Source organism: Perca flavescens, chromosome 13 (genome assembly GCF_004354835.1).
Source record: "Perca flavescens isolate YP-PL-M2 chromosome 13, PFLA_1.0, whole genome shotgun sequence".
Classification (NCBI taxonomy): Eukaryota; Metazoa; Chordata; class Actinopteri; order Perciformes; family Percidae; genus Perca; species Perca flavescens.
In genome coordinates, this window is record NC_041343.1 from 4,654,806 (window position 1) to 4,678,802 (window position 23,997).

The window sequence follows — 23,997 nt, forward strand, 5'->3', positions numbered from 1 at the left end:
AGTTTCACTTAACAGTAATTACTTCTCCTGCAGTCATTAAATGTATACAAGTGAAGGAAGGAATGTTTAAAAGAGACAGTTTGAATGCCTTTTGGTGACTGATTGAATCATTCAAGAATAGATCCATAATATGTCTATTGCTGTTTATTGTGTAAAATGTCAGGTGACGTTTTATTTTTGAAAGTGGGAGAGGGTGTGGCGCCAGGTTTATGGCCCCCCCTACAGTTTAGTTTCTTGTCTATTCCTTATATACTGTCTATGGTCTATTCATTATTTTTATTTGAAGATGCTTATACAGTATGTAGTTAACAGCTAAAAAGACAGTCCTAGTGGTGTAAAAGTAATTTGCACTCCCGCCACTAGGCGGAGACATTGACCAGTGAACGGCACAGTGAACTCTAAACTTTCTGTTTATGTCGGCAGCCATTACGCTAGTAGAAACTACAGTGCAACAAATGGCTTTCTTCTGTTAATTACAGGTAAATAAGCATTATGAATCGAAACATGATAATACGTTCGTGTCTTCACTTTATTGAATATTGTTCCTGACGCGTGTTTTTAGTTTTTGTTTAGTACGTTAATAGCATCACACACGCTAGCCCTGCAGTTAGCTTGTTAGCTAAGTCTTCGGCTAACGTGGTGTGTGAACTGTGATGATTTGGTTTATTTTTGTTATTCACAGCCAGAAGTAATTTGGGTTTTATGTTATCCCTTGTGTTATATGAATCTGTGTTGCATAGCTATCGTGTTTTTATAGTTTAATAATACATTAATAGCATCACCCATGCTAGCACTGCAGTTAGCTAAACCTGGGTTGTAGCCGGTGGCGACTGGTCATTGCGGCACCTCTTGTCAACAGAAAAGAAATGCAAACAAAAGTTTTGTTATTTTTAATTAATTCAAGATAATTATCATCTATAACTTATTGTCTTCTATGTATATAACATTTTTAAACCGCATATTATTTGTGGTAGGATTTTATTTCACATTCTGCCTTGCTGCTTCAGACGTTTTCCCGTGTTCGCGCTAGCTAGACTAACTACGGCAGCCTGAACCCTTTGGAGGAGAAACTGTAATTAAAACACCTTGGTGCCCACCAGCCTCGGGATATTGTCATCACTCAAACTGCTGGTAAAAGTAACTGTGGCTTAACGTGGAGTGGTTAGCTTACAAAATAAGTCAAGTTTGCCCGTCGCCTTTTTTCTTTGAGAGCCCTCAGCCTTGGTGAGTGAAAACACATTTTTATCATCCTGCCTTTGTGGTGCTGGTCCGTATGTTGATCATGTTGTGTTGGATCGATTGATATTACGTTAGATGGTGACGAGTGTGTACATATTGGTTGCCGCATGACGTTAACTTTTTCTGGCTAAACTCTAACGTTACTACCGTGGCCCCTGTAGCCGGGCTTGCAGCCACCTATTGACGGCTAAACAACTGGCGCTGGTAGCCACATCGCACTAACTGTGTTAACGTTACAATGCTGTCTGTATACCTGCCTGGTTCATGTTCCGCGATGTGGAGTTTTATATGATGGAATGTGTGATCATGTTCTACTATTAAACATGCCGAAAGTATGTCGTCGTGTCCCCCCACCCCCCTCGTTTTATTATGGTTAAAAGTACCGTTTAGTTTGCTCTAAGGTTGTTAGCTTTAATTATCTACTGTTAGCAATAGCTCTAATATTAATTTAGGCTTAGGGTACATCAATTCAGTAATGATGATATATAAAATTACTTAACGTTTACTTTAAAAGCATCACTCATATCCCAGCAACAGAACGGACGAGGGAAACGTGCATGTTACGTGCCTTTTTATTTGGTTAACTCTAGTTGGCATATTTCTGTTATTGATTCGTCAAACTGGCTAGTGGTGAGCATAGTCATACAAATATATGTTTAATTATACAGTCCATGGTGCCGGTGAAATCTGACTGGACCCTCTATTACAGAAAGAAGTGCAGTCCTTTTTTGGCATGGTATGACCTCTACTAAAAGTCCTGAAAAGTTTGTCTTTGTCAGCCTTTACAATCCTGAGTTAGTGGTTGCAGTCCTTTTTGGCATGGGTTCATATGGAGCCTGCCAAAATGTGACTGCATAAAATGTGACTAATATTAAGTGTAGCTTAATATTACAAGAATAAAATCACAATATTTCAATAAAAAATCCGCCGGAGCTGACCCCTCTTGAAGTGGGACAGGTACGGCGTGGTTTGTCAGAGTGCTCCTCTGTAACGCTGGGCCCAAAACGGCACAGGGACCCAACAGGACAGCTCGAGGAAGACACTACTGACAGTTCTGCGCAAGGAGCATGTCATTTGTAAAATGTTCTATTGCACCTTTCACAATGGTTAAAACATGCTTTAGACCTACAATAAAAACAAACATTTAAATAAAAAATAAATGATCTAAAAAAATTAACACTGTATAAAACACTGTGACACTGTATATGATGACCATATTAAAACGATGTGCTCCGCCAGACGGAGGCATCGGAAACAGCATCAGTGTATACGTTATTTGTCCTGTTTATTGTATTATTCATGAGAATAAATTTCATAACATGCCAATATAATTACAGAACATTTTAGTTTTTTTCCCAATAGGGGTGGGCGATATGGACAAAAAATAATATCTCGATATTTTTTCAGATTTTGACGATAACGATAATTAGACTATCCTTTAAAAATGTGTTTTTAAAAGTGTGAGTTACTTAATCACTGAGGATCATAATGGGCACAATGTTGAATGAAAACAGTTCTTATTTTCTTTAAAATGTAAGTATTCAAGTAAAAACAATTCAAAGACAAAATACTAATACTATACTAATACTAACTGAACTAGTGTAGGAGCATTGAACTCTGAGTACACATTCAGTTGTACACCTCTGATGTAATGTAAATTATGCAGCATACAAGCAAGATGAAATCATAATAATAAACAAAGGGCTCTGTTCTGTAACATGTTGCACACACCCATGTCCTTATTGGAAGCAGTCCTGGAGCTGGGACACGGCCGGGTCAGACTAGGTTCTGATAGTCCTTCTGACTGGGATTTATGCTGGGATCAGGAGTACTTGGATGTGATCTGACTGGCCCAGGTGAGGGAGAGGTGCAGTTCTGTGTGCTTTTTTGATGTTAGAGTATACATGGTCTAGTGTGTTCTTCACTCTAGTAACACAATCTACATGCTGGGAAAAAGCTGGGGAGTACAGACTTTAAGGACACCTTGTTAAAGTCCCCTGTATCCCCTCCAGGTGATCGCGCTGCAGTTTGTTCACTATGGTTAGCAGTGAGCCAAACTTGTGCTGACGTTAGCATCGGGGGCTATGTAGACGGCAGTGTGCTGTTTTCATAGTAAATAAAAAAATAAAAAAATAAATAAAATGGCCTGTATATTACCGACAGGGCTCCAGGTCAGGTGAGCTGTGCTGGGCAACGATCCTGCGGTTGGTATTCCATTCATTATGCACAAAAATGCAGTCCTCCGCTCCTCCTCTGTTATTTTCTCATCCTGCCGGTAGCTAGCTCGACGTGCTAGCGCCGACAACAACCTGGAGCGCCCGGTCTGGCTATGTCCTCCGGGATGTTATGAGCCGCCTGGAAGGCTCTTGTAACGGCTGTGTTGTATCGTAGTCCTGTATTGATTAGTTCAGTGTGGCTGTACTTGTATAAATATACACCGACAGGAGAGCTAGTAGCCGCTGCACAATAGCGCGTCGCTGCCATCTTTGTTGACATTAGTGAATGTGTAGCGTTCCAATCGGTTCCAATGCGTGTTTTGAAGTGTTTTTTTCTAAGTAATTTATATACTCAATACTGTCAATTTGCACATCGTTAACACAACAATGACAATATTATCATAAACAATATATATCGCCCACCCCTATTTCCCAAATATATCTTCATTTGAATTTACGATATTATCTTTATTTTGTCTGTTTTTCACCACAGATGGATCAAACAGGTGTTTGTGTAGGATATTAATTGTAAGAATGGCTTTGTGAATTCTTCACATTATCAATGAGAGGCAATATTTCGATTTATTTTACACAATGGTCTCAGTTTCACGTGTCTTATCCATCTGCCGTTGGTGTCGCCGCTTCTCATTTCACCCGTTTCTGTGCGATGCCTGGGTCGGAGTGTCCGTGGAGGACCGCACATTTTAATTGTAAATCCCATTTCTTGCGTAGAGAGTCTTCTTTTGTGCGTACGCCACATTTATGAATGAGGCCCCTGGTCTCTGAATGAGACAAATTAACTGAAGCTGCTACTGACCAGCCAGGCTGCTCATCTTTATTTTTACAGAGCGGAAAGAAAGCGACCCACGGTCTGCTCCAGAGCTCCATGTGTTTGAGCCTGAACCATAGACTGTTAACATCACGTCACAGGAACTTGAACTTTGTGTTGCCTGTGTTGTCTACAACAACTACAACTACAACAACTAGGCCAATGGCATTCAGGGCTACTATAAAAACATTCAGGGCTGAAGTCCTGCAAAAATGACCTGGTGGTAATATTGGTACACATAACTACTTAGACTGACCAACATTGCCCTCTAGTGGCTTGCAGTTGTATTTCGGCAGGCAGTCTTTTTTCGGCACAACACCGGCAGTAACGTTATAGGCATCCATGGAATAAACTACTACAGTAGCGAATTAAGCCAACAATAGCCATGTTAGCTCTAATACTTTGGGTACATCTACTAGAATATATGAAATTACTTGTTTGTCACTGACCGTTGCCCAAAGTCCACCTGCCGTTAAACAGTGTGCCGGTGTAGTGAGGGTATCGGTTCATGCCACTGTACCATTATGTACCACAGTGGCATATATGCCATCAGTCACCGGCACATGCTGCTGTAATGAGTGGCATGTGCTGCCAGGGCATCGGCAAATGCCTATGTACCACAGTGGCTGACCATCAGCCACTTTTCGATCTCGGCGTCACTCCTGTATATTCTGTGACTGAGGCAGTTGAAATGAGGCAGTGTAGTATTTTGTTGTTTAGAAGAAAATATGCTGAAAGACTAAAACTAACTAAATGTATTTCTTCTTTTCATTACAGATGAAGTTTTTCTAATTGAAATATGTGGCTCCAGATGACCTCTTCTGTCATCAGTCTGCACCTGCTACATATTTTTGGAGTGCCAGCCAGGAGGGACTGAAGGAACAGAAGAGTGTCCCAGTCCTTACTTCGAACACAGTCCAGAAAGTCCAGATCAGTGTGATTAAGTCCAAAGAGGAAACAGGGAGCAGCTCCAGGATGAAGTCAGCTCAGTGCTGTGGACACTGGGAAAGCCTGAACTCATAAAGGGCGCGTCATCAACTAAAGTGTAGTGAACCATCATGGGAAGGTTTCCAAGGCTTATCCTGTCGTGCCCCGAGCCGTCTGGCATCAGGTGAGAAAAGAGACAGTCTTCCTGCTACAACACAGTCAGATAATAGTCAGCCAACCTGTGACATCCTACTGGTTATGTTCCCTGCCAGTGCCAAGCGGAGCTCATGAATCTCCTTGGGGAGCCGTGTTTCCCACAGGTTGAGAATGTACTTGGTGGGGTGGTGGGTGGCGCAGGATGTGACGGTGATGTAATAAACTAGTCAAACAAAGGTGAAAACAATGACTACATAACATTATCAGATCATTTAGAAATAAACTATTTACGAGTTAAACAAATTAGACTAAAAGATGATACAGATGAAAATATTGCGGCACTATGCTGCATCTGACACAATTTCAGGGTAGTTATTAGGGCTGCACGATATGAGGAAAATATGCGAAATGCCCTAACATTTTATTAACGTAATATTGCGACAATAAATATTACTTGAGATAAACCGATATTGAACTGCACTCAGTTCTGCCTTTCTGCTGCCTTCAGTATTCTGCTAAAATACTATGGAGGATATATCTATTCATAATTAAAATTGAAAGTCCAAAGAGAAAACAAACAGGGATCAAATTAAAAATATTACTTTTATTTATTTATTTATTTCTAGACTGCTAGAAATAATCAGCCCTAATTGAATTTAAAAAAGAAAAAGGACATTGAAAAAGCAAAGTTGAAATGTAAAGTGATAATTTGAAAATGTAAAGTGGCGATGAAAAAGTCAAATTTTAAAATACAAAGCTTAAATCTAAATGCTCAAACTGAAATCTCAAATTTGAAGATGACATTGAAAATGGAAATAAGAAAAGAGAAACATCAAATGTGAAACTCAAAATAGGAAATGGAAATACTTCAATTGAAATCTCACAGAAAAAATTGATTACATTTTTTTTATAATTTTCCATTTGGCATTTTAAATTCACCTTTGATTTATCGCTGGGCGTTTCAAAGGTCTATGTAAATGAGGGGTCGTGGCCCAAAGGCTGGTGGGAGGGTCTGAAACGGAGGGGGTGCAGAGGCACCTTAGGGACAGCAGGGGGAGCTGACTGCTGGGGAGCACACTGTCTACAACTCCTGGAAAACAGAGAGACGAGCAAGTTGAGGGAGCAGGGGTCTCATTTATAAAACTGTGCGTAGGATCCTTACTATAAGTGTACGTGCGCCCAAAAGCCCAAATTGGCGTACACCGAAAAAAAATCAGATTTATAAAACCGTGCGTACGCACACCTGTAAGCAATGTTCCCTTTATAAATCACAGATTGACTACAAGTGTGCGTACGTGGATCAGCCTCTTATCCCACCCTGTACCATTTTCAACCATAAATAGTCAATGTAAAGCACCTTGTGAATGCTGATCAGTGTGTTAATGACACTGGCAGTTGTTCTTCGTTAAAACGAAACATGCTGAATCATGACGACTGGCGGAGAAAACAAACAAACAAAAAAAAAACTCTCAGACGCTCGGGAATTGCTGCCAATTGAATTATAATATCGGCCTGTTGTCGCACAGCGTATGGAAACCAGATCTATAGACTACCTTTATTAATAAAATCTTCCAAATCAGCAGGCATTACGGATACAAATCGCCATATGAGCCAGTCATCGTCATGGTCTCTGAAGTCTCTTTTTCTCCTGATTCTTCCATTCCAGTCCTCCTGCAGGGCCAGCAGGGCAATCATGCAGCATTACGCACGGGGTCACCGCACTATTTATATGTTTAGTCTACAACAATTTGTGATTGTTAACACCTTGCTAAAATCACAGCAACAACTAGTGGTATACCCCACCCCGAGATACAATTTGAAATCAAAATGTAATAGGCAAACGCACTTTTCTTCATGCAGGGTTTGTTGTAAACAGTATTACATTTTAGACTGATAACGAGGATATAGAGTAACGATTGCGCGAGAGCTTAACGGCTGTATTTCCAGACTTTGACATTTGATGATATATGCACAGTTTTAAAGACAGATATTTAGTTATTTACACTGTGTTGTGCAGTTATCTAATGCTAGGGTATTTGATGCTATCCTGTATTCCATGCAGTCGGGCCATCTCCTCCTCCTGCGCTCCGTAGCGGACAATGTGACGGTGAGACAGCACTGATTAAATATTAAGAATGAGTTTTTATTTAAGATTTGAGTTTGAGGTGTTTATGGAACAATTATCACTCAGTACAAGCGCAAATAACACTACTGGATTTAATCTTCATATGGTGTGAAGAAATGTGCGTGAGGCATTCTTTTTTAATACTTAAACATATTAAGAGTAGCCTAACCCTTATTCCCACATGTACTTTCTGCAGTCTGACTTCAGTTCACCACCTCACCATCTGCTTCGCCAATTCCTATTTTGTCTCCAAAATGTGCGTACGCATGGGTCAGAGTTTGCGTGGAGGACCGCACATTCTCCCGTCAAGTTTGTTTTTTATAAATCACAACCTTTGCGTGGGAAGTGGCGTACGCACGTTTTCAGTCCCGTTTTGTGCGTACGCCACGTTTATAAATGAGTCCCCTGGGCTGTAGGGAGGACTGTTATTTAACTAGGTCAAAGTGTTCTTCCATGTCTGTACATGGAAGAACATGCAGCACTAACATGGAGCACTAGCACTAACAACTCCAGCACACTTCCCTCTCCCAACATTTCCTGATTGCGCTGCATCTTATTAAAAGCATCTAAACAACAAAATAACGTGACTTTTGTGAAGACTTTAATGAAAATAAGTTTTCAGCAACTGCTTTGCTTTTTCCAAATCCCTTTTTTCTTTTCTAAATTCAGTTATGGCTGATTATTCCCAGCAGTGTAGAAAAATAATATATTTAATTTGATCTCTTTTTGTTTACTTTTTGGACTTTCAATTTGAATTATGAATAAACATATCCTCCATTAAATACAACAAATTGTCTGTTGAATTTAAAACAAATGACAGGAAAGTGATGATGCGCTTTGTCAATTAAATCTTTTTTTTTTTCTTTGTGCCAAAAGTTAACAGTTCAGCAGATAAAATACATAGTATATAATGGGTCTGTGTACTTTTTTGTTCATTTGATTTTCATTTCATAAACAGGTATTAAAAAACAAAAAACGATGGTTATTTGATTTTCGTTTTAAAATACAACATTTGAAATTGAAATACAATGCGTTTTTTCCTTTTCATGGTCAAAAGGGGATGGGAGAAATTTTAAATATGCTGTGATTTTCATTTTCTATTTCATATAACAAAAATAAAATCACTCGGAAATAGATATGAAAAAAGGTTTTGTTTTTTTATATTCAGAGACCGGATGTTGTCATTTCCAAGGCAAGGCCCCAAGAGAGTTGAACCAGCTGACTGAGGAAACAGGCTGTAACGTTATCGTTATGCCACCGTTACCAATCCCAGCAAACTTTCTGTTGCTGCCGTTAAACTTGCTGATCTGGCAGAGAGTCACCGGGGGTTCGGGATCAGATCATGGGGACCTGGGGACCTCCGGTGCTGGGTCTAATATTCTAATATTAGCTGCTGCAGCTAGCTAGCAGCCCTGTGACCTCGGTCCCCGCGTTTCGCTCCCCGGTGCTGACTGACTCTGGTCCGTCTGCAGAGCTGCGTTACCCGCTAACTGAGCTGGGAATCCACCGCGCTCGTGATTTATTCATATTTTATTTTCTTTGCAGATAGTGATATGCTATGATGCACTGATGCCAGGCAGGCCTGCTAGTTGCTTTTAGTCTGAGTCTGTGTGATAACAACATTTCCTTTGAATATAATGTGCACATAAATAGACGGAATAAATAAAACTCCCCAGAAATAAATAAAAGTAAAACATATGTATTTAGGCTATTGAACTATGCCTAATGCCTATGTTCATATGTATTGCCTCATTTATGTATTTCATGATCAATTTCAAAGCCATATTTATGTAAAGGAGGGCAAAAAACGGATAATCAGTCGCTCAGGAAGTTATAGGCTACAGTTTCCCTCAACTGCAGCCGGGACATTCTAAAACACTTAATGTGAAAAAGCTTAACGTGGTTTAATGTACCTAAACAATGATCAATCAGATATCATTCAGTTATCAATCAGATAACGTCCATAATAATTGGACTTTGGGTTAGATTTTTTGACAGTTTTCAGTGGTCATGAGGAGCAATATGAGAGAGAAATTTGGTGATCATTGTTAAGGTACATTAAACCACATTAAGCTTTTTTTCACGTTAAGCATTTAAGAATATCCCGGCTGCAGTTGAGGGAAACTGTAACCTTCCTGAGTGACTGATCATCCGTTTTTTGCCCCCCTTTACATAAATATGGCTATGAAATAGATCATAAAATACATAAATGAGGCAATACATATGAACATAGGCATTAGTTATTATAGTTCAATAGCCTAAATACATATGTTTTACTTTTATTTATTTCCGGGGACTTTTATTTATTCCGTCTATTTATATGCACGTTATATTCAAAGGAAGTTTTGCTATCTCACAGACTCCGACTAAAAGCAACTAGCAGGCATGATCAGTGCATCATACAGGGTTCATACGTTTTGAAAAAACCTAGAAAATTTATGGAATTTGAAAAATGCAAATTCCAGGCCTGGGAAGGTTTTGGAAAAGTCTAATTGTTTTTAACACAGCATAATAATATGTCATTAATAAATGTATTTTCACGTCGTCTTAACCTCAACGTTCTATTCGGGGAGCGATATGATGAATCCCACTATGAACCACATACATTGTCATTAATTTTATAGTTAAACCTCTGAGGGGGGAAACTTTAACACAGATTTGTATTCTTATTGTATAATGTCGACTGACATTTTCAGGAACACATAGTCATGGAAATTTGCAGAAAAAGTCACGGAAAAGTATTGGTTAAAATGCGTATGAACCCTGATCATAGCATATCACTATATCTGCAAAGAAAATAAAATATGAATAAATCACGAGCGCGGCGGATTCCCAGCTCAGAGCGGGTAACGGACCAGAGTCAGTCAGCACCGGGGAGCGAACCGCGGGGACCGAGGTCACAGGGCTGCTAGCTAGCTGCAGCAGCTAATATTAGAATATTAGACCCAGCACCGGAGGTCCCCAGGTCCCCATGATCTGATCCCGAACCCCCGGTGACACTCTGCCAGATCAGCAAGTTTAACGGCAGCAACAGAAAGTTTGCTGGGATTGGTAACGGTGGTGTAACGGTAACGTTACAGCCGTGAACCGAAATTCTGTTTCCTCAGTCAGCTGGTTCAACTCTCTTGGGGCGAAGTTGTCTCCGGCAGGTAGAGACAGAGAGGCAGAGGGAGAGAGGGTAATAATAAATAATAATAATAAATAAATGTGACATTATGAAATAAAACTCACCCCAAGCATTATCAAGAGTATAGGTTTCCAAAGTAATTTAAGCCTGGGCTGAAAGCAACACTGGTAGGCTAGGCTGGCGCATGGCTAGGCTGGTGCATGGCTCTGCTGGGGCTGTTGCCTTGGAAATGACAACATCCGGTCTCTGAATATAAAAAAACAAGCCTTTTTTCATATTGTGGTGGAAGTTTTCCTTGAAGCAGCAGTATTAGTGATATTCATGATAAAATCAAAACGAATAACGACCGTTTGAGAATTAAACCAAAGTTTGGTCTTTGAGTATTTATTTACATTTTCAAATGGAGAAAACTGTTTCAAAGGTACACGCAGCACAACTGAAAATGTCTTTCTAACCTAAAGTCTAAACATCCAAACATCATATAGTGAAGAAACTCCGTTAAGCCACCCTTCTAAATGTATCTTTTAGCATGGCCATAGTTGAAAAGAGGACATCATTAACAGTCACACCATTGTCTCACCTTCCCCTCGGCTCCTGTTCTTTTCATTAGCCTAAACAACAGTTTATCTCAGGAGGCAGAAGGAGACACGGTTTGTGGCCTTCTCCACTTCGTCTGCTAAAAAGTCAACAATGTGAGAAGGTTCAAACTAGTAAAACTAAATAATTCTACTGGGCTATAGTTTACGGTTGCCAACTATTTCACTTGGAGCCTTTTGAATCTACACATGAAGAAGCAAAATCTTGTGGCGTTATAAAACAATCATTAAACCAATGGTTAATATCATTAAACAAATGGTTAAAATAACATTTTTGCCACCACAATATCTATTTCCGAGTGATTTTATTTTTGTTATATGAAATAGAAAATGAAAGTCACAGCATATTTTAAATTTCTCCCATCCCCTTTTGACCATGAAAAGGAAAAAACGCTTTGTATTTCAATTTCAAATGTTGTATTTTATATTGAAAATCAAATAACCATTCATTTTTGTTTTTTTAATACCCGTTTTATGAAATGAAAATCGAATGAACGAAAAAGTACACGGACCATAATACTATACTATGATCCATACGGTCAGTTACGTTATTTTAAATCTCAACAATGTTTCCTCCTATGTCCTGTTAAATCATATAGTACTAGGGCTATCTAAAGTAAATTCTTGTTAATTTTGTTGGTTAGATCATTGTTCATTTGTTGAAGCGTTTTAATCCGTGTTTTGGGAATCCTAAACACTGTTCTGTACCATACATGTCCTCATTTAGATCTGAGCAAATATCTGTCATTCAAACAATCCTGAGTTATAGTTTAAAACTGGCAAGACCACCAGCAGCATGCTACTACTACTACTACCAACGTTACTACTAACCATAGCCTCTGAGTCTGAAGTGGTTGTTGACGCTGTCGTGCACGCGGACTTCAGGAGGGGGAGGGGCTGGGGGCTGCTGGTCTTTGTGCGCTGTAGAAAATACATCGTCGTTTGGAAAGAAAAAATAATTTGGATTTTATCTACCTGGCCGATTTACAATGTACTCAGTTCTGCATTTCTGCTGCTTTTAGTATTCTGCTAAAATACAACTACTTGCTTGTTGAATTTTAAAATAATAAAAGGAAATTATTTATAACATTTTTATTGAACAAATTGAACATTGAATTGAATATAAAAGGCAGCACTAAAAAAGATTGAAGGTTACATTTTGAAGTGCAGATTTCTACTGATATTTTCTTTCAACACAAAAAAATCTCTTGATTGTCTTTCGCGATATGTTGCAGCCTTTTGCGATGTGTATATTGCACCAGTTGATATTGCGATGTTGATTTTAATAATAAAAAAAAAAACTATATTGTGCAGCCCTAGTGTCATCCAGACAATGTGGCGACTGAGGCTCTGTGGGACACTGGAGCTCAGGCAAGCTTAGTCAATGATAAGTGGAGAAAGCAACACCTTCCATAGAGCACAGGCTGGCCACTGTTGTCAAAGCTATTGGTTGCATTAGCAGCAAATCAAACTTTTGATGGCTGCGTGGAGATAGAGTTTTACTTAGACTGTGACCAACACCCAGACTAGATACTGCTGGTCCCTTTATAGTGTCTAGTGACCCCAGCGTGGCTGTACAACCAATCATTGGATTCAATGTGATTGAATAAGTAGTGAAAAAATTAAATATGCGCCGATCAAAACCACAAACCATCCAAAGAATCAGTCAGGTTTTCTCTGTGACAATGAACACAGCTAGGGCTATGCTCAAAATACTGCAGACTCCATATGGTGATGAGAAGGTGGGGACAGTACAAGCAGGTAAAAGAGGAGCCGGTCTTTCTTTATCCTCTATATCTCTGTTCTTGAATGTGCTGTAGAGACCAGAGCCTTAACAGACTGGTATGCTACCTGGCTAACTAGCAGCTATGATGTTACCCATCATGCCGTTTGGCGGTGTTATATTGTTACACCGCCGAATCCCTGATCCCACTTTTAGTAACAATCTGAGCCTGTCAGTAGCACAAAAAAACCACAAACACATTGGACACAAATCAAGGCTGCACAATTGCCCCATTAGGTCACATTGTAGCTCGGTTCGCGCCAGCTTGTTTCTGCAATCTCGCTCAATGCTGGACCAAAGATCAAAGATTTTTGGTCACATCAGTCTATTGGACACAAACTGACTTATGACACAATGGGTCAACCCACCATCAGGGAGACAGGTCTAGACAGTATTGAGGTACAGACACCATCACTTTGTTCTCGGAGGCCTTGGACTCTCACAAATGTAGGGACAATGTCAAAGACACTGGTGTTGGAGACATTTTATTAAAAAGAAAGAAATGCTGTCATACATGTCTGAACACACTGAAAAGACGGAATTGCACTGATACCGTGTTGAAAATCAGTATACTAATGTAAAGACATTGATGGACGTATAATTCATGGTGTCTAACAAGCAAAGAGTTTAGGTGTGACAGACGATAAGATAGTGTTGGCCGTTAATGAGAGTCCGTTACGGATGAGGATTCATCTAAATCTGTTGAAAATGTTTATAACTCTTGACAATTTAGATGGTTTCATCTGCTGAGGTAATGGCATTGAGTTTCAGTTAAACAATATTTACTTCTCCTGCAATCATTAAATGTTAAATAAATGTTTAAAAGAGACAGTTTGAATGCCTTTTGGTGACAACCATTGAATCATTCAAGAATAGATCCATAATATGTCTATTGCTGTTTATTGTGTAAAATGTCAGGTGACGTTTTATTTTCAAAAGTGGGAGAGGGTGTGGCGCCAGGTTTATGAGATTAATATATTATGTTAATATTGAAATATATGTTATCTCACCCCCCCCACCCGCCACCCACAGTTTAGTTTCTTGTCTATTCATTTTTTTTTTTGAAAATGCTTATATGTAGTTAACAGCTAAGACAGCCTCTAGTGGTGTAAAAGTCATTTGCACTCCTCGCCACTAGGCGGCGACATTGACCAGTGAACGGCACAGTGAACTCTCAGCAGAACTAGATTTTTATTATTATTATACTACTTATTCAAATAGCTGTGGTAGTATTTAGCATTTTCTAAAGACATTAGCAAAACATTAGTTTTATTTGTTTTGTGTTCAAAGTCATATTTCCGGTGTAAAGGTCATAGTCACTAAATGTCAGGGTGTCCTTCCACTAGGGTTAGCTGTAAGCTTCCAGAAGCAGCAGTAACAGTAGCCAGTCGTTGTGTTAATTATGTCGGCAGCCATTACGCTAGTAGAAACTACTAGCAACGGAATGTCTTTTTTCTTTTAATTACAGATGGAGCTTTTCTAGTTGAAATATGTGACACCAGATGACCTCTTCTGTCACCAATCTGCACCTGCTACAACAGCAACTCGTACTGGACCATTCATTAGCAGATACCTGATAAGGAAGTCTCAAACAAGGTAAGGAAATTAACTATTAGTCTTAATTAGTATCCACAAAATAACTGATAGATATGCATTTCTAGTAAATTAATATTATAGCTAGGATACCACAGGAGCTCATATAATTAGATATTCCTGAAACCAAGAATGAGGCCTGGTGTTTGTTTGAGACAATGAAAGATGATCTTGTGGTGAATTCTTATCATAGTCAAATATGTTGAGTTAAGCCCGTCTACATCTCCATGTAAAGCTAGTCTTCTAACAGCTCATCAGCGTTGCTCATGTTACCTGGGAGTCAAAAGGTAAAGATAGAAGGAAGCAGATTCAGTCACCGCAAGGGTAGAATGTTTATTAGAATTTGCAATTAGCAATGTGACATTCACCTACATGGCGCAAAGGAAGTCATAAATATGCTAATATGCACGTCTTTATTGAAATGAGCCCATCTCATCAGGGGATGATATAGTTTATCCAATTTAAACTCAGTGATACACCTCCACAGGGCTGAACAGGGTGGAATGCACTGAAGCCTTTCACTCAAATAACACAATAAATAAAAGTAGAAAAAAAATCAGCAACAGTGTTTATATCAAATATTCCGATACAAAGTCAAATAAATTTCAAAAAAGTCAGAAGAGCACTGGATATTCAGATAGTGAAGCAAAAAAGAAAAGATGAAAAAAAGCTTGATAATGCACTGCACCCGTAATAGTGGTTCTTTTCATCCAGGTGGAGCTACAGTACTAAGTTGGCAGAAAAAGGTGCATGGCTTATGTTTCATCGGAAACAATACAGGGAGATGATCACTTGTAGATGTAGTATGGCATTTCATGTATTTTACAGTGTAGTTAGTTCTTAGAAATCAAGGAATACAACAGTCAACAGAACCCAGTGATTAACAGGTCAGTTTATGAATAGAAGTGTCACAACTTGGCATCATTGAGATTCTGTTAGAGGAACAAAAGGAAAGCAACGGTAATGTATCCCTGTACCAAAGTGGTGTTGTGATATTTAATAGCATGTCATGCTCCATTAGTGAAGTCCCTTTAAAAGTGGGATAGGCTGTCCCACTTGCTTAACTATTCAGATGGTGGGCATTTTGGGTCTGGCCTGAGCTTAATGTGCAGGATGGGAGAAGGTGAGCTCAGTGAAAGGCAGTAGTCCTAGTTGAGTCGAGTACAATGATGTCGATGGTGAGGATCCATGGTTGATAATGGTTAGAGATGGGGGGTCGGGGGGTCATGCAGCTCGGGCCAGAGGAGGTTTGGAAAGATCCTCCAACACACTGTGGCCTCCGGCCTAGGGGGGAGCTTTAGGTAGGACACAGGACTAGGGAGGAAAAACAGTGGACAACAGTTAAAGGATATAATACAGTTACATTATTCAAGGTTTCCCACCAGAAAGTTGTTAAGCCCGGTGGCGAGTGTCTGTTTGTAATTTTTATTATGAGTGCCCGGATGGGGCCAGTCCCAGGCTGATGACAACATTAAAGGACAATTCCAGCGCAAAATGAACCTAGGGATTAATAACACATGGGTACAGAGTTGACTGCTGTGTGACCAGTTGTAGCGCAAACGGCTAATTAGCTTATAACGCTAGTCGTTGGGGCACGGGTAAAGTAAAAAAATCACTATTTCTATACCACTAACAAGGCTCCCTACATGTAAACCCAAGCATTGACAACTTTGGAAGTGTACAGACAGTTTCACAGTTCACGTATACAGGCAGGCGCCATCTTGTTAACTGGAGATGTGAAAATATGACTCATGTTATATCTAAGTTTCCCATCCAGCCGCCCCACTGTAACTGTAGTTTTAAAAAATGTCTTAAAGTGCTCATGTCATGTTTTTTTTTGGCTTTTCCCCTTTCCTTTATTGTGTTATATATCTTTTTTTGTGCATGTTGTAGGTTTACAAAGTGAAAAAGCCCAAAGTCCCCCCCAAAGGGACTTACCATCTAACACAGAAAACACTGTTCACAAACTGCTCCAAACAGCTCTATTGTAGTCCAGCCTTTACTTGGGTCTGCTAGCATGGCACGCCCTCATACTCTGCTTTTGACTGGCTAGTAGTCCTTACCTAGCTACTGCTCATGTGCGACTCCCAACAAAGATGGAACAGAAGTGAGATGTCTCAGAGCTCAACATAGGGTGAAAAGAGGAGCTGCAGCAATGTGCAGTACAACAAAAATATGGTGTTTTTTTTTGAAAATTAAACCTGTAAACCTATTATGAACCTAAAAATGAGCATAATATGAGCACTTTAAAATACATTCATAATTCCCAGTGGCTTGCCTGTTACTGTAGTGATTCTTGTAGCAAAATGAGAAAGTTCAATTGCGCAGTAACTGCATTTACCAGACAATGGGCCTCATTCACCAACCGTTCTTACGAAGAAATGTGTTCTTAAACCCTTCTTACGCACTTTTTACGAAGATTCTGGCATTCACTAATGTTTTCTTAACTTGGATTTGTTCTTAGCTAAGAACAAAATCTAGGAACACTGAAAAGCACTCTTACGCACATTTGAGTGATGACAATTTGCTCCAAATGATTGGTTACTGCATTTTATTTAATTCTACAGTCGTTTACAATGATAGTATTGTAATGTATTTCTGATCATTTGTTGAAAAAAAAATCATATTATGCAAAAAAACACTAACACTGCAATTTACATCAGCAATTTAACTGATTAAATCTTGCGTTATTTGGTGATTGATCGCTATTTATAGGGCCAAAATGCAGTGGTAGAATGAAACAAAGTACAAATTCTTCGTAACTGTACTTAAGAACATTTTTCACGTATCTGTACTTAACTTAAGTAGACTCAATAGTGCATATAGCCTACTTTTGACTTTTACTTTGTTACATTTTGCAGCAATTACATTTTCTGATCAGTTTTCCCCCTGCCAAAACGTCTTCCTGACCGTCCCACATTTTCTCACCAGTAAAGTTTGGTTGCCGTAGATACTGTATATATGGGGCACCGCTGATCCAAGCCGGCTCCGGTGCTGCAGAGCCCGGGCGCAACGCCGCTGACCCTCGGTAATACAGCCTCCGGTAAAAGTGAAAATTAAAACGTTTGTTTTTTATTAGCGTTTCTAAATTATAGTTGCCATTTCTCTCTACAGCGTCGTTTACTCCTCCGCCAGGCTGCGTTCATATCTTATTTATATGGCTGGACTTCTTCACATCGCCCCATGTCCGCTGCTTCACACACTTTATTTGCTTACTTGCACGGTTAAAGAAAATAAAAATACATCCATGAATAAAACCAACCGCATTCCGATTCTAACGACACATTTCCGTTTTACGCTGGTTAGAATATAAACTTCTTATAAAAGCCAGGCCTTGTTTGTTGTAGTGGACACCTTCTACTTTTACTAAAGTAAATATGTCTCTGGTTATTTGTAGGCTACTTTTATGTAAGTACTGAGATTCAGTACTTCCTCCACCGCGGCTCCAACAACCTGTCTCCCAAGAGGTGCACAGGAAGTGTCATATCCTTTATATGGGAATTTGCGGGGCGTTTTTTTATGCTAATTAGGAACAACAGGCACGCGCTTTCAGTTAGGCAGACGTGGGATTCATCAATCCTAAGAACACAGGTGCGAACAATTCTGCTGTTTAAGAACACGTCATGAATCCGACGTAGACTTTTCTTAGAAACTTTAAGAACATATTTAAGAGAAAACTTAGGAAGATATTCGTGAATGAGGCCCAATGTTCGTATCAGGGAACGTACTCTTGTTGATTATAAGTTTGTTCTTTTGTGTAGTAAGCTATCAATAGATGAATAGGTCTTTATCGAGCAAATACAGAAGTATTTCAACTTATGTTATGGTGTTTACCTTTCAATATGTAGTCAGTTAGCAGTGTAGGCACCTTCTCACTGTCCTCCTTCATGGCATAAAGAACTACAGGGAAGAAATAGAGCGTTATCAACTCTGGGTATACACTTTCTTCCTGTCAGTAATTTTTATTTGCCTATGATACAAATGTTCTGGGCTCTACTCACTTTTTTGTGAGCATCTGCAGGTCGTCAACAGATGGAGGGGTGCCTTTCTTCTCATATGGAATAACTGTGTTTAGATACTGAAAACAGAGAGATTCAGTGTTCAGAGAAGTCAATACAGTGCTTAACCTGAGAAGCAATAGTTGAACCTTTTAGGAAATATGCATAATCTCTTTATTGCCAAGAGTTAGATTAAAAAAAAAGATTGATACTACTCTCTAGGGCTGTGCTCGATTGAAGAAATGCTTAGTCGACAAACACTCATTCAATTGTACCGACTAATCGATAAGTTGATTTAATCGACAGATCTGTAAATCTGAGTTTCTCCACTAAGAGTCATGCAAAAGCACAACTTTAATTCTTGTGTTTACCAGAGATGTGCTCGTACGTTTCTTGGAAATAAGTCATTCAGCATGAAAAAAGCATAAAACATGACTAATCGACTAAAGAAATCTAAGTTGACCAAGACCAAAACGATCGATTAGTCGACTAATCGACTAAGAGGGAGCAGCCCTACTACTCTCATGTATGTCTATTAAATATGGAACTGCAGCCGTGAGATAGTTTGGATAACTTACCTTAGCTTTGAAACTGGGGAAACAGTTTCTTTTTTGAGGTTAAGTCTCTAGAAATCCCACCTATAATTTGCGTTTAGGAGTGTGTCTTGGAGGTTTAGTACCAGGCACAGTCCCCTTATCCCCAGTCTTTATGCTAAGCTATACTAACCCGCTTCATGGTTGTAGCAGGCTCTTGGCAATAGGTGTATTTCCTGAACAATTCCTTTAAAAGTCAATGGACTGTCAGTTTGTACACTGCAAACACTTTTTAACACTGACTGAGAGGTTAAAGGCACAACCTGTGATCTAAATGTTTACAAGGGTACCCCTCACCAAAATTCTAAACACAAGGGGGCAAGGGGGGGTGGCCTTGACCAACTGCCACTTTGCTCGTTTGAAAGCTCTCTCTCATGGGCGGACCAAATTCTCTGGGCGGGCAAAGCAGAGAAAGGGGAGGTAACCTTGCTCCTTATGACCTCATAAGGAGAAGATTCCAGATCGGTCCATCTGAGCTTTCATTTTCTCAAAGGCAGAGCAGGATACCCAGGGCTCGGTTTACATCTATCACCATTTCTAGCCACTGGGGGACCATAGGCAGGCTAAGGGAACGCATATTAATGTTAAAAAACCTCAGAAAGTGAAATTTTCATGCCATGGGACCTTTAATACACAGACGTAATACTAAATGTAAGTTATAAATATTATCTGATGCTGAAAAAGGTTTGTTTACATCCAATAATGCCTGCAATACCTGGGGCAAAACAGACATACAGTACATTTTCAGCCATGATCAGCTGAAAAACACAAAATCAAATGTTTCATTCATGTATGTGTAGGGTGCATAATTAACCTTTTTGACCAAATGGCTAGTTAATGTTCAGATGTTACCAGCCACTCAATATATGGAGTGAATCAAATCTACCAGCCACATGCATATTATTTAACCAGCATTTGTTTTGGTAATTTTGTACCCTGTATATGTGCAGGCGACTGTAATTTATATGGACAAAAATGGGGACATTTCTTGCAGTGTACTATGGCATATTTACAGTGGCCGGCAGGGGCAAACGCACTGGAACTTAATGAAACACCCGCAAATAGACAAAACACAAGCAAATTAAGAAACCATCTGCGCAGCCATCCATCCATCCATCTTCGTCCGCTTATCCGGTGTCGGGTCGCGGGGGGAGCAGCTCCAGCAGGGGACCCCAAACTTCCCTTTCCCGAGCAACATTAACCAGCTCCGACTGGGGATCGGCGTTCCCAGGCCAGGTTGGAGATATAATCCCTCCACCTAGTCCTGGGTCTTCCCCGAGGCCTCCTCCCAGCTGGACGTGCCTGGAACACCTCCCTAGGGAGGCGCCCAGGGGGCATCCTTACCAGATGCCCGAACCACCTCAACTGGCTCCTTTTGACGCAAAGGAGCAGCGGCTCTACTCCGAGCTCCTCACGGATGACTGAGCTTCTCACCCTATCTCTAAGGGAGACGCCAGCCACCCTCCTGAGGAAACCCATTTCGCCGCTTGTACCCTGGATCTCGTTCTTTCGGTCATGACCCAGCCTTCATGACCATAGGTGAGGGTAGGAACGAAAACTGACCCGGTAGATCGAGAGCTTTGCCTTCTGGCTCAGCTCTCTTTTTCGTCACAACGGTGCGATAGATTGAATGCAATACCGCACCCGCTGCGCCCGATTCTCCGACCAATCTCCCGCTCCATTGTCCCCTCACTCGCGAACAAAACCCCAAGGTACTTGAACTCCTTCACTTGGGGTAAGGACTCATTCCCTACCTGGAGAAGGCACTCCATCGGTTTCCTGCTGAGAACCATGGCCTCCGATTTAGAGGTGCTGATCCTCATCCCAACCGCTTCACACTCGGTTGCGAACCGATCCAGTGAGTGCTGAAGGTCGCAGGCCGATGATGCCATCAGGACCACATCATCTGCAAAGAGCAGCGATGAGATCCCCAGCCCACCAAACTGCAACCCCTCCCCACCCCGACTACGCCTCGATATCCTGTCCATAAATATTACAAACAGGATTGGTGACAAAGCGCAGCCCTGGCGGAGGCCAACCCTCACCTGAAACGAGTCCGACTTACTACCGAGAACCCGGACACAGCTCTCACTTTGGTCATACAGAGATTGGATGGCCCTGAGTAGAGACCCCCTCACCCCATACTCCCGCAGCACCTCCCACAGTATCTCCCGGGGGACCCGGTCATACGCCTTCTCCAAATCCACAACCATCTGCGCAGCATTTAGCAAATACACACAACACAACCAAATACACAAACGGGCTGCAAATAATGCAAAAAGAAAAGCACACAACCCAAAAAACAGAAATGATGCAAAAGAGAAGCACACAATCCCCGAAAACAAATTCAACAAAACAAAATGCTGCATATTACACAACAGAAGTTCTCCAGGCCTCTAGGGGGAGCGCTGAGTGGAACAGCTGGATTTTCGACCCCACAGGGAGAGAGTGCTCTGCCTTGTTTACGTCTCTGCTGATTGGGTATCACCTGTGACCTGAGCCAGTAAACTAGAGACACACCCACCAAACAAGAGAAAACATATCTCAAACATAGACTTACTATTTACAGTCTATGATCTCAAAGCAGTTGTACACCAATCTGAGAGTGAACGTGCCCCGGCTTGCTTGCTCGCTCTCTCTCCCTCTCTCTGTGGGGTCGAAAATCCGAAATTATGATATTCGAACGAATATTAGGCAGCTCTTAATATTCAAATCTGTTATGGGCATTATTTTTTGTAAATGTGTTTGCTTGTAAACGTTTTCAGTTCAGATTACGAGGCTTTTTCACGCATTTCAAAATGTAACTACACGTCGCGGCGATGCGCGTCTCTCGGCCGTGGCTCAGTAGCGTTGCATTCCCCCCTAATTCTCAAAAAAGGCTGCCAGCTCAGCGGCGTCTTTCTCCCGTCGCGTACTGCTATCTTCCTACCTACACCAGCCCCGCACCCTGTCCCTTCTCCCCTTCCTACCTGCCTGCTCAGTGCTGCTGCACATGAGGAGAGAGCACAGAGTCACACAACAGAAGAGAGAGGTGACTGTTTGGGCAGCCACAGGAGAGAAATACCTCGCGTGCTGGACAATACTGGTTACTCTTTGTTTTTTGTTTTTTTACAGAAAGTCGCTGTCTTTTCTACAGAAAGTCACCAGATTTACCGCTAGTCGCTTTTGTGAAAAAAAAGTCACTAAGGGGGTCTGAAAAGTCGCCAAGTTGGCAACACTGCCCACACATACACGCCGACTCGACGAACACACCAGCACACAAGTATAAACATCAGACCACTTACGTAGGCTACGGTGAACGCTCCGAACTTCCTGTGGAAAGCATACCGTTTGTGTTTAATCCAGGGTCTGACTTTTAATAAAAACTTAAGTTTGATACCAGTATAGGTCTTACTGAAGGAATTTAATGGTCAAAATAGTATTAAAAAATATTCGAATATATTTGAATAAAACGAACTTCGAATATGATTTTTGGGCAAAAGTCAAAGCCCTAGAACACACTGTAAAAAACGCGGTCTCTGTAAACAGCCCAGGCTCCACATACAGCAACAAAAACAAAGTGCATGCATACATACACAGTGTTCAGCCAATAACTGACAACAAGGATTTGGGGGGGGGTTAGTGCGCTGAAGCACAGAAGGGAGGGGGAGGGGGGGGGAGGAGTGAGCTAGTCTTTGTTTTGTTTGAAAATACTTTGATCGTCAACCAGAAGTAAGCTTAGAGCAACTTTTAAGTTGCAGTCCTTTGCCCCTGTCAGCCACCGTACATATTGCCAACACTATCAACAGGGATCAAATTACATACAGTAGGCCAATCATCCCTGTGTATGTCCTTTAAGTGTGCAGTGGACTAGGGTGGTGTACATATAGTAAATAGTTATGTCACACTTGAAGCTTTTTTTAAACATTTGAACTTTGACCTTACCTGTTTCTCATTCCCTGTGCTTCCAAATGTCTGCCTGATGCCGGTCTGCAGGATGTTAGACAGTCCCTCCATGCTGAAACGCTGCAGTGTACACACACACACACACACACACACACACACACACACACACACACAAAACAAACACACACAGTTACAAGATACTGACCATCACTTCCTTGATCAAGCTGACAGAGTATTTCTTTTGTCAAAGTACAGAACAGACCTTTCAGCATCTCACATAAACATCACATTACTAATGTGAGATACTAATGAAGCTCAGCATAAATTGAACGTGGGCATTTACTCTTTCAGTTAAACCAACCAGATTTGCCACAAATCTCCATGAGCTATCGCGTTGTTGCATTCAAACTTTAAATCTGTTAATCTGCTGTCATTTCAGGCAGAATCGATGCAACCCTCCTCCGCCCCATTCACCTCCTGTTGTCATCAATCCCGGCTCCCAGGGTTCCTCCTCCATCAGAAGCCCAGCTTCACATCCCATCCATCCAGATCTTTGGGCTTCCTTTATCCCTTCATCACCCCCCCTACCAGTGTCTAGACTCCATCGGGGGGATATTCCTATATATCAACGGCTTCTATACCCCTTATAAATTAACATTGCGATGGAGTCTAATCGCCAAAGACTAACATTTTAAACTACATTTCAAACACCACATTCATTAAACTTATTTCACTCTGAAATAAAGTCTCTCCTGATTGAATTAGCTCTACTGTTCATATTGCATCTGCATCATTAATATTACTTTAGCAATGCAGCCTCAGGTACCCAGCAGTCCCCACATAAAACACTGCTGCTGCATTGCATGGAGGGAAAATCCATTAAGTTGTTTCCCTGTTACAGGACAGGACTGGGCTGTTACTGTATGAGGA

General features: G+C 40.8%; 1 protein-coding gene and 1 long non-coding RNA gene across 8 annotated transcripts in view; one reads left to right on the top strand and one right to left on the bottom strand.

The window, feature by feature from the left end:
* The first annotated feature begins 233 nt into the window (after positions 1-233).
* Positions 234-23,774, top strand: LOC114566431 (uncharacterized). 4 transcript variants are annotated; one of them, XR_003694060.1, is made up of 4 exons: positions 234-479; positions 5,062-5,395; positions 14,467-14,594; positions 23,507-23,774. It is a non-coding gene; the product is annotated as an uncharacterized LOC114566431 (long non-coding RNA). The 4 variants fall into 4 exon arrangements; XR_003694061.1 differs by lacking the exon at positions 234-479 and adding an exon at positions 977-1,224; XR_003694062.1 differs by lacking the exon at positions 234-479 and adding an exon at positions 3,058-3,095.
* The window catches only part of fez1 (fasciculation and elongation protein zeta 1 (zygin I)), a 39,114-nt gene continuing 30,923 nt past the window's right edge, over positions 15,807-23,997 (bottom strand). For 3 of the 4 annotated variants that reach the window (XM_028594897.1, XM_028594900.1, XM_028594899.1), the window contains 4 exons: positions 23,107-23,187; positions 18,594-18,669; positions 18,426-18,491; positions 15,807-15,905 (listed from right to left, as the gene is read on the bottom strand). In XM_028594897.1, the coding sequence (XP_028450698.1) occupies positions 15,889-15,905; positions 18,426-18,491; positions 18,594-18,669; positions 23,107-23,187 (240 nt within the window). In that variant the 3' untranslated portion in view covers positions 15,807-15,888. Of the gene's footprint in view, positions 15,906-18,425; positions 18,492-18,593; positions 18,670-23,106; positions 23,188-23,997 lie in introns of those variants that run through there. The other variant, XM_028594901.1, reaches the window with a different exon arrangement.